The sequence below is a fragment of the Saccharomycopsis crataegensis genome (genome assembly GCF_037102585.1).
Source record: "Saccharomycopsis crataegensis DNA, jcf7180000000073, whole genome shotgun sequence".
Classification (NCBI taxonomy): Eukaryota; Fungi; Ascomycota; class Saccharomycetes; order Ascoideales; family Saccharomycopsidaceae; genus Saccharomycopsis; species Saccharomycopsis crataegensis.
In genome coordinates this window covers 1,780,563-1,794,761 of record NW_027043820.1, presented here as the reverse complement: position 1 = coordinate 1,794,761, position 14,199 = coordinate 1,780,563, and the positions used below count along the sequence as shown (strand labels likewise).

The window sequence follows — 14,199 nt, the reverse complement described above, 5'->3', positions numbered from 1 at the left end:
ACTAATGAAAGCAAGATTTCTAGCTACAAGACCTTGAAAATACTACCGGATCAATAATAAGAGTTAACAATGGAAAGGTCACGGCTACGGAGATTGAGAGAAAATATTATAGCCGGTTTACGGAAGGCCTCCCGATATGGCACTCATTGGTATAGTAGACAGCTGCTAGCCACCAAGATAGCTGCCATGATGATGGTAATGGTCGTGTCAATTATGGCAATTGTGATAATAGCAAACTATGAAACCTTTATGGCTATGCTTGTTACTCTTTCCAAAGAAATTCGTGAGTCCAAGTATGGAGAATTCATTATATTTGGGTTGATTATTGTATGCTCTTTCCCTCCAATAATCGGACTTTCAACACTTTGCAGTATTACAGGCATGGCTTATGGGATGTCTTTTAAAGGCTGGTTTATTGTTGCCTCGGGGACTGCTGTTGGATCTACGTTGTCATTTTTGCTATTCAAATATTTGTTATCTAAGAGGGCTCAGAAATTCCTTGATTCTTCCAAGTTGTTCTTAGCATTTGCAACAGTATTGGGCCAAGACAAAGATAAGTTTCTAATATTGTGTCTCCTACAATTATGCCCTAGACCTTATTCAATAACAAATGCCGCTTTTGCTGCTATCCCCCAGCTTGACGCTTTAAGCTTTCTCCTTTCAGGGCTAATAGCTTCACCAAAGTATTTGATAATGATTTTTGTTGGTTACAAGATGGAACATATTGGGCAAAATAAAGATTTTAAAACTAGATTGATTGATTTCATAATTATTTTTTTGACCAATACCATTGCCTTCGCTACCAGTTGGTTGATCTACAAAAAAACTAGGGAAAAGTTGGCAGCCCTTGGAGGGGACATCTCTGATGAAGACGACGAAGATGGTCTTCCTTTGGTGAGTAGTTTGAACACAAATGGTGAATATGAGGAGTTTGAAGTTTAGATTATTTTTTATTATTGTGCCAGTAGGGACAATGGCTCGATGGTTCTGAAAGAATGATGTGTTTAGCCACCAAATCGTTTCCTCGGCCCAGTCGGCTGTTTATAGAATATTTTTTTGTTTTTTCCTTTTCATTTTCTTTGGATGCTCTATCATCAGAAGATTAATCTTATTTGAGAGGACTAATTAAATAATTACAATTGATATTTATATTATCATCATCTGTTTTGTATGCAAATTTATGATTCCCTCCTCCTCCTCCTCCGAGATATTAATCAGCCATGAAAATAAGGACATGTATGCTGGCGCGATGAGTCTTATGTAGCCTTTTTTTTTCTAGGAAATAACATAAGTTATAAACTTAATGTTGTCCATCCAAATCGTTGAGAATTTCATAAGTCGCTGCGAAAATGGAGAGATCAAGCTTAGCCAATTTGAAAAATAACATCCTACAGAGATCTAAGAAAGCAATTCAACCAATTAGAGAATTTATCCAATGGTATAAAGCACGCCTGTTGCATACCAGAATTATTCTTGCAGTTTTGGGACTCCTATTATTACTAGGGAATATCCCAGCAGAGAAAAATGATGAGAACTTGAATTCAGTGATTGACTTTCTTGTTTTATTTGCAAATAGGGTTCGTGGTGAGAAATACGGAGGATTGATATTACTAGTGTTGATTGTTATAGCGGCATTTCCACCAATGTTTGGAGTTTATGGATATTGTGTTATCACAGGCTTGCTTTATGGAATGACGCTCAAAAGTTGGCTTATTGTCACCTCAGGAACTGTCATAGGCTCTATTATATCATTCTTGTCCTGGAGATGCTTATTGTCAAGAAGGGCCGAAAAATGGCGTGAATCATCTAGGTTGTTCTCGGCATTTTCCACAGTTCTAGCAGAGGATAAACACAAGTTCCTATTATTATGCCTTTTGCAATTATTTCCTAGACCTTATTCAATTGCTAATGCTATGTTTGCTACCATCCCCAAACTTGATGTTTACAGTTTCTTGTTTTCGGTGATATTGACATCGCCGAGATATTTGATGATGGTTTATGCCGGTAGTCAGATTGAGAACTTGAAAGAACATATGAGTGAGCCCCCTAGTATCGTTGATTTGATAATTATTTTTGCTTCATACGCCATTCCATTGACCACTGCTTACTTGGTATATAAGAAAATTAAGAGGGTTTTGGCAAAAGAAAATAGCACTGTTGAAGATGATGAAGTCGGAGTGTCTTTGATGAGATATGAAGATAGAGGAGAATGTGGAGAAACCAAGGTTTAGAAGGCGGACAAACAATTACATATATATACCCTATGCGATATTTTTTCGAACAATAGCTATTATATATATCGTGTAAGAATGGATGGTTGGCAATTTAATTATCCCTATATTGTTGGATGGGCATTGCACTTGCCGCACCGGTTTCCCCAATGCGGCAAGGGTCTGTGCACCCCCTGCGCATTCCTTTGGGAAACAAACGATCCGGTCTACGCACCCAAACGCACACTAGCGCATCTGTCATATTAACGGAGGATCAGAAAGCGACAACTAATTAATCGGACAATCGCCAGAGAAGTTCTTACTATCCCAGTTGCTCGCTCAATCCTGGTAGCCATTTTCAACCAGAATTAACCTGCTTGCTCAAGAAGGCTGTACTATTACCGAAAAATTTGTCTATTGGAATTTGCCACCCCTATTTCCTCTCTTCAGACAAAAAAAGAAAAAAAAAGAAAAGCTGGATCTACTATTTCACTCCTTCTCTCTTATTACCCAATTCAGGTACACACACATACATTTGATCGTTTTCTTTTTTTTTCAATCCGAAAGTTTTTTTTTTTTTTTTTTTTTAAATTTCCTTTAATCTTTAGAAACCGTCAATAGAGTCAATCTCTCTCCTGATTTTTCAATCTTAAGTTTAATTTACCTTTTGCTGTTTATTCCATACGTGTCGAACCATCCCTCACCCTATCCATCCAAACCATGGTTCGTGGCACCAAGGTGGATATCCCCAACCCATTCAAAAATAATGAGTACAAACCAATATTTCTTCTGTCAACTGAGCCATCCAACGTTGTCGAACAAAATGAATTGAATAAAAGAATATCAGAGATTGAAAAGAATTTGGAGGCTGTTGAATCGATATTGAATGATTCGAGAAGTGTTATTGTCAACGAAAATGGTGAAGCTCACCACGGTCTTTCTAGATCGCGCTCATTTTCTTCACAGCATAATGGTCAAGAAGATATGCGATCTAAAATTATCGAATTGAAGCACCGTTTGTCAAGCCAGAAATCGATATCAGATCTTAGATCCGAAAGTGACCTTAGTGGGTATGGGAAGTTGAGACACTACAGAAGTACCAGTATAATTAGTGATCGAGTAGATCGTCAAAGCAAATATGGAGGTCTGGATTATAATGACTACGTGTATAGCCAGTCAAGATATGGAAGTGGCAATTATTCAGAAAGTAATCTTGACTTGATTTCTTTGCCAGGTTTCAAATATGAATATACCCAGAAAGACCAAGAATTGAAGCTGAATATTAATGCCCTAAGGGACAGGCTTATTAGAAAAAGAATTTCTGACACTGCCTTATCCCTCAAGGCACACCCATATTTATCATCATTGAACTCAAGGAGCAGTAATCGTATATCCCCAGAGCCAGAACAAGCCACATTGAGGAGCAGCAAAAGACTCTCAATCATAGAAGATAGTTACGAGAAGTTAACTGGTTCAAGCAGCAACAAGCGTGATATCCAATCCCCAGAATCTCAAAGACAGACTGAAGAATTGAAAAAGGGGCCAAGAAGAAGTCTATCGTATGGATACTTGCGTTATTCTCAGTATACAAATAAATCAACCAATGCATTGAGTCCAACAAAAGAGGTAATATCCCCACAAAAAAGCGTTTTCAGTGATGCCACGGAAAATACTGCCAAATCCGTCACTTCCAATAACAACAACACCACCAAGTCTGATATCAGTTCCAACACCAGGGTGCTTCGAATGGTCAAGAGTATTGAAAGTATGAATGGATCTCAGAATTATAATAGTAAACTTGTGGACAAAGAGAAATTAGCTAAACTTAACGAGGTTCGCGATGTCCTGGAGCGGAGAGTTGAAAGCTTGAGAAAAAGACTTACCGCCGATGGATTCGGAGCCATTGATGATGCTACCAGCCAAAGCTATAGTGCATTCAAAGCACAACGACAGAACCAAAAACATAAAAGTTCTCCAGTAGTCTTCAAAAATCCGAAGGCCATGGATGACGAATTAGTGAGTAAGCAGGCTGATGTCAAAAACAAAATCCAAGACTTGAAACAACAGGTCTCCAATAGACAAAGTGATAGATTGTCGAAAACATCATCTCAAATTCTTGATCCTATGGCTCCTAGGGCGCCAAGTAGAACAAGCCAATATCTCAAATCATTGCACCAGAATAGTTTTGGCGAAGAAGAAGAAGAAGAAGTTCAACAAGCGCAACAAGCTGAAAATACAATTCCTGAGAATCAACAAGATGAATCCGACGAAAATTTGATAGCAACAAAAGATACAGAGAAGTCCTTTGAAGGAGAACAAGATGGTAATATGTACAACAACTTTGGGAAAGAGGCATCAATGGAAGAATTTGTTGAGGACTCACCATTGTCCCTGACAGTTGATGCTAGTAAAAACGCATCCAGTGCAATTAATACTCCTCACACCAGTGTAACTCAAACTACGGGTATTAATAACAGTGATTCGGACCAAACACCTCGAGCTCGGAATTCCATTTGTTCCCGATACTCCATAAGTCATGAATATGCATACACTAAACCAGATCTAAACACAGTGGCTCAGAATTTGACATATAGAAGGTCAGCATTTGCTGATACAATGGATGATGATGATGATGACGATGTTATGAGTGGTAATCAGTTGGAAGCTACTATTGACGAAGATGCTTTCAAATCTGAAAACATGGGCAATGATGGCGGCTCAGGTTACCAGAATCTCAGAATTTCCATTGATAATGATACATTATTTGATTTACCTCATGCAGCCGGTGCCAACCCGACTGAGGGATTGGGTCGCAGACTTAGTGTCAAAGGATACAAAAGCCATGGGAAATCACATTCAATTTCAAGTAATATTTCCGCTATGGAAAGAGGCAGTAACGTGAATGAGAAAAGAGCATCTCAATATGGTGATCAGCGCGGGAGTGCTAGTACTGGTGGAACTCCGGTAATACATAAGCAGATTGATGACAGCGATATTATTAGCTCATATAGTGTTGAGGCAAGAGATATTTTCACTGCTGCTTCCGCCAACAAGACAATGGCACCTTCTGACAAGTCTGATTTGCGTCATAAGCTTTCAACAAAAAGATCATTTAACGTATTGAAACAGTCCATTGTTGAGAGTAATTATGGTGAAGCCGCTGTTTCATCTCCGGGTGCTACCAAACCCTCTAGAAATGTTCAGCATAAAGTGACAAGAAAAAAGCAGAAGCAAAAGTCTGGATTTCTCAGACGTTTGGCAAGCTTGTTCAAGCGTGGATAGGGTAGAATGACTTGTTTTCATTCCATTGACGTTTTTGTCATTGTCAGTATGATTTTATGGTTACGTTTGCATGGTTTTATAAAGACATATTTTGTTCATTAATGTTTGTTCTTACAGTCCTTGTTTCCTATTTTTTTTTCTGTTTGTGTTATGTCTTACTTTGCTCTTCTTTTTACATTTTTTTTTGCTCTGCCTGCTCTTGCTTTGCTTGTGTTATTTTATTTTGTTGAATTTTTTTCTGTTTCGTTTTGCTTTGTTCCTGATGCCTCTATCTTTTCAACCCTTTCTATTTTCCCTCAACGACTATTACTGTTTGACCCTTTAAACTATTTTACCGTTTTCATTATTGTTATTATTATTGCTGTTATTATTATTTTTGATGCCCCTTTTGATTTTCTCGTTGATTAAACTTATTATTTCGTGCGCCATAGTGCTTGAACTGAGTCCATGACAGCAGCATACACATTTTGCTTGTCTTTATTTACTATTTTTATTTTTCTTTTCTCTTTGTTGGAGAAATGGCCAATAATCAAAATAAACTAATTAATACCTGGTCTATCTGAGTTTTCCTGTAATTTTTTTCCAGTCCAATAACTGAGGCGGAATAAACAATGTCAAATAATAGCAAGCGGGGGGAAATGTAAAAAAAGGTATATTATAACTACATAGACGTAGCTGAAGTTTCAAGTATAACTGGAGTCGTGGTAAGACCACTTTTGTCGAATTTTTCGGAGGGCAACTTGTACTTACAGGCTTTGCTTGCTCATCTACATAACTAATAGTCGTCCTTTGGTAAAGACTTGGTTGTTATCTACACAAAAACGCGTATAGCTTGACTGGGTATGTTATAGGTAACCCTACCTGTTGTTTCTGTGAGAAAATAGACCCAAGATCCAGTCCTTATCTACCACAGGAAAATCTTTAGATATACTTGAAAGAGTTATAAACTCTTCTTTGGCGGTGATCTAGATAACCATGCAGCAAAAGAATGAAAAAGGTGAAGTATATGTCACCATCTATCATCTCTTTGATTTTAGAATAATCACTACCGATTTTGCGCTGTTTCGCTCCCTTGGTCACGTGCTAGTACCAACCATCTTGATATTTGATACATGAGCTTGTTTCACCAACAATCAGCCTGAGTGCTAGCGAAAATATCAATACGATTTTACCTTAATACAGTAATGGGATGTGGGTATACACGTACCCAATTAATTTCTCATTGCGCATATCAGAATCTTTAATATTTAGAACCAGAAGTTAGATGGTCTGTCAAGCGCCTTGCAGATCGATGAGTACTCCCGGGGTATTACCATACTTGTATAATGTTGACTGACGGTTGGGAATAACGTCCACTTATATATAATTGGTCTTGGTTGGTTTTTCTTTTCCTTTAGTTTTTCTGGCTTATTCATATTCAAAATTAGTGAAATCTGCAATCAAATTCGTTATTTTTAGTGATATTTTGGATATTATTATAAGATGAGATTTACTATTGCTTTCACGGTGGCCACATTATGGTATGCTCAGACTAGCCATGTTCAAGCTTATCCATTAGCTTCTTACATTGAGAACCCACAAGCATCGCTTTCTGTGGCAGAGAATCTGTCACTGCCATTATGGAAGCGATTTAGTCTTCTGTCAATCTTAAGCAAAGGCGGCGATGATACGGAAGAAGTAGGGTCAACATTAACGAAAGGTGGTAAAACTGGCTCAACGATTGATGATACAGGTAGTGTTGGAAGTTCTTCAAGCGGTGATGATTTAACTTCCACTAACGAACTTAATACAAACACTAATAATGATGAAAGTAACAGCGGTGCTATGGTCGACGACGACAGCAGTAACGATGACAGCAATGGAAGCCGTGCAAAGACTACTGAAAAAGCTGCTAGTGCGGTAAAAACCACTGAGAAGGAGGCTGCCACGGGAACCACTGAAAAAGCAGCCACGTCAAAGGCGACAGAGAAAGAGGCTACATCAAAAACCTCTGAAAAAGAAGCTGCCTCCAAAACAACTCCGGCCCCTGCAGAGGCAACTGCTAATAATGCTGATGCCAACAAAGAGACTGAAAGACTTACGTTTGCTAGCGGTGATAAGACTGTTGTGATAACTTCTGTTATAACCAAAGAAACAGCTGCCGCTAAAACACCCAAGGACTCTAGTTCTGATTCTACTCCAAAAGAAGCTGCGAAAGGTGATGCGTCTATCAAGCCAAAGGAAAAAAAATCCACCAAATCTAAGATTGTTAGCATTATTGGGGATATTGCTCCTTTGGCAATTCCTCTCATTTATCAAGAAACAGAAGGTAGTTCTTCATCTTCGTCGGAAACTTCAGACGACTCTACCAGTACTAATAGTAGCTGCGTCGCTTCGTCTTCAAACTTGTGTCCTCTTGGCACCTCTTATAAAACTGACGGCCAAGGTGATTTGTTCTTCGCTAATGGTACCAAGGTTGCTGATCTTGGATCAAGTGCTACTGTTAGCAAGATTGCCAACCCATCTTCCACTGCAAGTGCGGAGTGCGCACCTAGTGCAAAGAATTTATGTTACGTGTATAATACATTTTATACTGATGGTGAAGGAGGTATCTATGATTCAAGCGGTAACTACATTGCATCTCTTGCTCTGATGAGTGATTCAACCTCCAATTGTACTCCGAATTATTCCAATTTATGTGAATTGAGTAACGGGACTTATACTGATGGCCATGGTGGCCTCTATAACTCTAGTGGTTATCCTATCTCTGGTTCTGGCTCTAACAATTCTACTAGCACCGCCACGGGTGCCGCTGCTACTACCACCTCTTGTGTTGCGACTAACGATAATTTGTGCCCTAACGGAAATGGGTATTATGTTGACGCTGAAGGAAATCTTTACAATTCTGCAGGTTATCCGATATCGTCTACTGCCACTGGTGCTGCCACTGCTACCACGAGCAGTACTGCAGCTGCTACCACCTCTTGTGTTGCAACAAACGATAATTTATGTCCTAATGGAAAAGGCTATTATGTTGATGCTGAAGGAAATCTCTACAACTCTGAAGGGTATCCGATATCATCTGCTGCCACAGCCACAGCCACTGATGCTGTTGCTTCTAGTGTTGTGACTACAAATGAAAAGAAGGCTGCGGCTGCTGTTTCAGTTACTACTAGTATTGCTTCTAGTGCTGCTGCTACAAAATCTGCGGTTGCTGTTTCTACTACTTCTGTTGATTCTAATGTTCGCTCTCAAACATCTGCGGCATCTGCTACTGGCATTGCTTCCAGTGCTGCTACTACAACCGCTGCGGCCGCTATTTCAACTACTGCTGTTTCTTCTGGTGTTATTTCTGTAAACGCTGCTGGACAAGCCGTTTTGACTTAGAAGTGAAGAATTGATTGCCTAGCTGAAGATTTTCTGGATTTGGTGCTTTAAAAATATTAACAATAAATCCGAGGAAACTCTTCACAAATTTTGCTTTTTGTTTTTTGTTTTTTAATAGAATGGTTTAGGAACCACTAGAAAAATTTTAGATTATTTTCAATATAACTTTCACCTCATCAGATTGGACACTTATTTCTTTTTTAAATATTTCTTTTTAATGTAGATGTTATTCTGAAGAACTCTTTTAATTAAACTAACTATAGTTACCTTTTTTTTTTTTTTGCTTGTAGTAGAACAGATTAGTGGTAAGAGGGTGTATAATCACGGCATACAAATTAACTGATTGTCCGGAACAATAAATGTGAGATGATTATCTCTTAATTAAGGAGACTCATAGAAATTTCCCAATCAAACTTTTTGTAAAAGACTTGGAAAATGATCCAAACTATAGTGATAAAGAAGGTTTAAAGAATAAACTATTTGGACAGACAACTAAAATATAGATAATTGTTCAATGTTCTTTAGATAATTTTTTTATCTGTCTACTGTTTGCCCACGGGAGAGCACTGTAATACAGGATTTATACAACTTTCTTGAAGATGATTTGATGATAGTCGTACACCGTAGGAGACCAATAACCAGTCTCAAAAGTAGAGCAGAAAATCAAAAGCAAATCGCCCTATTGGGTGGACAGGACTCGATATAACCCCCTGGTGGCAATGATAATAATAATATTCCCTTATGACAATAGAACTCCTCCAAAACAAACATCAAGACAACCGGGTGTGCCTTTAGAAATACGACGCTGATTCTGGGAAATGCGTCGCCCCTCGGATGACCATATCAAAAGAAATCGGGTCCAGGAGAACCAGCCAGGTCACCAAGCCCAGTCAGGATTTAGAACTGATATTATTAAAGAAAGTACTGTAGTGTGTAAGTGTTATTCACTTTTGTCATCGATTGGAAACATCCTGTCCTTGTTCACCCACACGTAGACCCCCCCTTTTTTTTTGTGTCCCCGTCTATACTTGGGATGGCCGGGCCAGAGTAAAAATTAAAAAAAAAAAAAAAAAAAAAATTCCACAATTAAATTTTTGACGGTTGAAATCCCGAAGCCACCAACCACTAAATCAACACCAAAGCCAAACACCAAAACACAGTGGACTCGTCACCGGAGATTCCGCCTCTCTATCCCAATTTATTTGATCTCCTGTCCACCACAAGAGTAGGGAGCTCTACACCAACTATACCTTCCTTCCCATAATCCTACTATCTAGTGTATGGAACCCCAGATCATCTCCAGATCAAATCATCATTTTTTTTGACCATACGAGGACGACGGCCCAACGATTAAAAAAAAAAAAAAAAAAAAAAAAAATAGAAGTGGCAATATCATCGGCCTCTACTAATACTGTTTCAAAAGTATCCTAATATAACCTGCAATGTCTAGTAGAGCTTCTCTGAAAACAAGGAGAAAATCAACCCGGAAGAAGATCGAACCAATAGATCCCTTGCAAATCACCGAGGATTTAGGAATACAAACATTTCGTCGTGAATCAAGAAAACCATGGACTCCCGAAGAAGATTCATTACTCGTGTCGCTAGTTCAAAGGCATCTTGATGAAAGACTCTCATCCCCTTTAATAACATCGTTACCAGTATCAAATCACGGATCAACAAATCTAACGTCTCCAATTACCATTTCACAAACCAATCCAAACGCAATATTTGAATCAGAAAATCCTGAAAAACAACTCATTCCAATTGATAAAATCCCTTGGGACATCATCTCTACCCAACTCCCAGATAGAAAACTAAAAGATTGCCGTAAAAGATGGTCAAATTCTCTTGATCCAAATCTAAGAAAGGGCCGATGGACAAAGGCGGAGGATGAGCTTCTCATAGCAGCCCACAAAGAGCACGGGCCATCTTGGCAAAAGGTGGCACTCTCAATTCCAGGAAGAACTGATGATCAATGCGCTAAGCGTTATATTGAGGTTCTTGATCCATCTATGACCCAAGATAGGCTAAGGGTCTGGTCTGTCGAGGAAGATCTTGCTTTGACTGCCTTAGTCAAGAAATTTGGAACTCGTTGGAGAACAGTATCCCTTGGAATGAAAAGTAGGCCCTCCTTAACATGCCGTAATCGTTGGAGAAAAGTAATTACCGATGTCACCAGGGGAAAAGCCGACAAGAGGGTTATTAAGGCTGTGAAGGACATTGAAGGTGCTGTTGGGTCGAAAAACACTACTGCCGCTTTGGCTATATCTTCAGCTGGCCTTTCAAATAAAGCTAAGACTACTTCACGCTCATCTTCTACCTCCTCAACTGCTCCTTCCACACCCAAAACCAAAAACCCTAAAAAAACACACGCTTGCAGCTCTTCAAATTCTGGTTCGATTACTTTGACCAATCCTTCTCGACCAACCTCTTCTAGCTCGACCAATTCTTCTGGATCACGCTCTCGCTCTCGTTCCTGTACAGTAACAAGAAGTAACCAAAAACAAGCATCTGATGCCAGTACTCCAAGAAGCTCAACTACCCCAAGAAATTCTCTCACTATTGACATGTCACACATAAAACAGCTACAACAAAATTCTGTGCCTCAAAGTATTTCAGTTGCAAACTCTGCCGTGTCTACCCCGGTAACTCAACTAAGCCGCAATTTTGAGCGAACCTTGATTAGCACTTCTGGTAATAATCCGCATTCTCACCATCTACACTCGAATTTTCAAGCTAATACTCCTTACCCAATGGCCATGTATCAACAAGAAACAAACAGGAATGGTGAACGTGATTCTTTTGAGGATGTAAACACAACACCAAGGGTTAATGTAACCGGTAGTGGGAATGGCCATTTGGATGGCGATCCTTTGCAATCTCCGGTGGTCCTCACAGAAGAGCGTTCGGACGTTAATGTTAATGGTGCGTTTGGGAATGACTGCTTAGGTACTGGAATGTCCAACATGAGTGCTGAGAACCACTGTGTTGATAGAAATTGCTTCAATAACTCTGTAGCTGGAGAGAACATGAATCAAAATGATGCATTTTTAACCATGCAGAATATGAATATTAGACCAGTAAACAGTGGCCAAAATAATTCTTCTACAAATGATCAAGAAGGACAAGGCGTTGGATTTAGAGTTTACATGGAAGATAAGACTGGAAGAAGACTCTCTGATCCATCATTTCAAGGCATAAACCCTCCAAATACGGGCTCTTTCATGTCTCCGTACAATGGGGCTCTTACTAGTTTACCAGAAAGCCCCGGAGGAATGAACAGGTTCTTAGCTAAATGTAGAGAAGCTGGAGTGAAATTTTCTGTTATTCAATATCAAAATTACAATTATCATAATACAGATCAACAGCAACAGTTCCAACCAGGGCAATTCCAAAATACATCCTCTGCAGCGATCTCCGGAAAAATACAGCAGCAGCAGCAACCACAGTCGCAACCACAACATCAACCACAATCTCCTAATGAATTCACTCAGTTACGCGTTCAACAGTTAACGCACAAATACGGCCTGCCTACTTCAATGTCCCACTCCCGGCATAATTCTTCTTCTCATTCACGCCCAACTTCTGCCGATATGTCCAACATGAACTTTTCCCATGTGGGGAAATGGACAGATCCTAGTGTTTCAAGTGACGCTATCAACCTAGCACGCCGTCATCTGAGCTCAGCTCAAGGCAACCTTGGTGGCTCAGCTCAAGGGATCTCCAAGAGATCTCTGATTGTCGCAGCTCCAAATAATGTACCAGCGAATTCTAATATATCACGCAGAAAGTCAGTTTCACTGGTTTCATCTACTACTTCCTCTAAGTTTAGTGGGCGAAGTCCAAGGCTGAGATCTTCCAGATCCAACGTCAACTCAGTGAGTACAACTCCTTATGCTGAAGTTGGTGGTATACACAACTCAAATTTGATTTCTGGTAACAGTACTCTTAACAATGCTGTGATTTCGGCACCTGGTCATGGTCATGGTTCTGTTCCGATTGCACCTGGTTATGGTGTAGCTGCTGGTCTATGTGCTCCTAATGGTGCTTTGTCGTCAGGTCCCCGTAGTAGTTTGGCCACTAATAATATCAACTTGAATATGGGTGGTGGTATTAATATGGGAATTGACATGCCATACGCACCAGAGGAATTAGAAGAAGGCATCGATTTCTGGGATGATATTCGCTATTCGCGACCACCTACTCTGAACCTGGCCATGAATCCAAACATCAATCAGAACACATCTTCTTCCACAGGGGGTGGTATTTCTCAAATGGCTCCTCTCATTCCTTCTCCTAATAGAACCCAAGCTTTACGCTATTCTCCCCAGCAAACCATTATAGCTGCTACAAGTGGCAATCATATAGAGAATTCCAGAGATGTTCAAGGCTCTACTGTGGTAGGAGAATCTTTGGAGATTTTAGGAGCCCCAGTATCTCAACATCATCCTTTGCATTATGAACAGCCTTCTGGAGACTCTATGGGATTCGAGGATTACGGGGGCTTCTTTTACGGTGCCAATGATGGATATAATGGAGATGATAACACTGGCAATGATGAGAACAACGTGTACCGTGCATACGTTGCGGCGAATGGAGCTTATGGTGCCGAAGGTATTAACGGAGGTTACGAAAATGATTTTGACGAAGATCAGTTGCCATTTGGTTTACCTTTCAATCCATCTTAAATTATTGATACCCTAGCCTTTTATATACATATATATACATATATGCTGCTCATATGCGTTGTCGCTGCCAAAATCTTGACCATCCATTTATTTTCTTAACTTACCAATGATTTCCTGTTTCCCTTCAATCTTCATACAGCTACTATTATTACGGATTATTTTTTAGATTCTTTTTGTTCTTGCTGCTTTGTTATAATACCCTATGTGTTTCATTCTCCATAAAACTGTTTCCAAGCAAAACAAAAAATGCTTTTGCCTCGGTTTTTTTCTTCTTCTTGTTTATTTTATTACACTCGTTTTCTTATTGAACCAATTATCTCTTGTTTTGCAATTCTTCACAATATCTTTCGCTTTATGTTATTAGGTTTTAAGTTGTTTCCTGTTTTTTTTTTTTTTTGTCCTTCTTTTGGGAAATTATTTGTCATGTCATCTTTTCATCTTTCATTATTATTTAAGTATTTGCATAGTTTTCTACCCATTTGCGTTCCTTAATGTTTCATTTTGCTAACTTATTGTGGCTTAAAAATTATTTTTGCTCTTTGATGCTAATATTTTCTATTCTTTACTGTAGGACGACTGCTTTTTTAACAGCTCTTTTTTGACATTTACTGAAAGCCTGGCACCTATTTGACCACTTTCAGAGCTCATTAGCA

At 39.2% G+C, this 14,199-nt stretch overlaps 5 protein-coding genes across 5 annotated transcripts; all 5 read left to right on the top strand. All coding sequences in view use genetic code 12, as the record gives it.

Annotated features, from left to right (window-relative positions):
• Positions 1-69: 69 nt before the first annotated feature.
• Positions 70-942, top strand: DASC09_015290 (Tvp38 protein; the record flags this gene model as incomplete). Its single annotated transcript, XM_064995132.1, has 1 exon — positions 70-942. The coding sequence occupies one exon, from the start codon at positions 70-72 to the stop codon at positions 940-942; it is 873 nt and encodes a 290-aa protein (XP_064851204.1).
• Positions 943-1,349: 407 nt separating this feature from the next.
• On the top strand, positions 1,350-2,231 carry DASC09_015280 (uncharacterized protein; the record flags this gene model as incomplete). Its single annotated transcript, XM_064995131.1, has 1 exon — positions 1,350-2,231. One exon carries the CDS (start codon positions 1,350-1,352, stop codon positions 2,229-2,231), a length of 882 nt encoding a protein of 293 aa, XP_064851203.1.
• Positions 2,232-2,930: 699 nt separating this feature from the next.
• Positions 2,931-5,492, top strand: DASC09_015270 (uncharacterized protein; the record flags this gene model as incomplete). Its single annotated transcript, XM_064995130.1, has 1 exon — positions 2,931-5,492. One exon carries the CDS (start codon positions 2,931-2,933, stop codon positions 5,490-5,492), a length of 2,562 nt encoding a protein of 853 aa, XP_064851202.1.
• A 1,482-nt stretch (positions 5,493-6,974) lies between these two features.
• Positions 6,975-8,858, top strand: DASC09_015260 (uncharacterized protein; the record flags this gene model as incomplete). Its single annotated transcript, XM_064995129.1, has 1 exon — positions 6,975-8,858. The coding sequence occupies one exon, from the start codon at positions 6,975-6,977 to the stop codon at positions 8,856-8,858; it is 1,884 nt and encodes a 627-aa protein (XP_064851201.1).
• A 1,442-nt stretch (positions 8,859-10,300) lies between these two features.
• On the top strand, positions 10,301-13,546 carry DASC09_015250 (Bas1 protein; the record flags this gene model as incomplete). Its single annotated transcript, XM_064995128.1, has 1 exon — positions 10,301-13,546. One exon carries the CDS (start codon positions 10,301-10,303, stop codon positions 13,544-13,546), a length of 3,246 nt encoding a protein of 1,081 aa, XP_064851200.1.
• Positions 13,547-14,199: the final 653 nt, after the last annotated feature.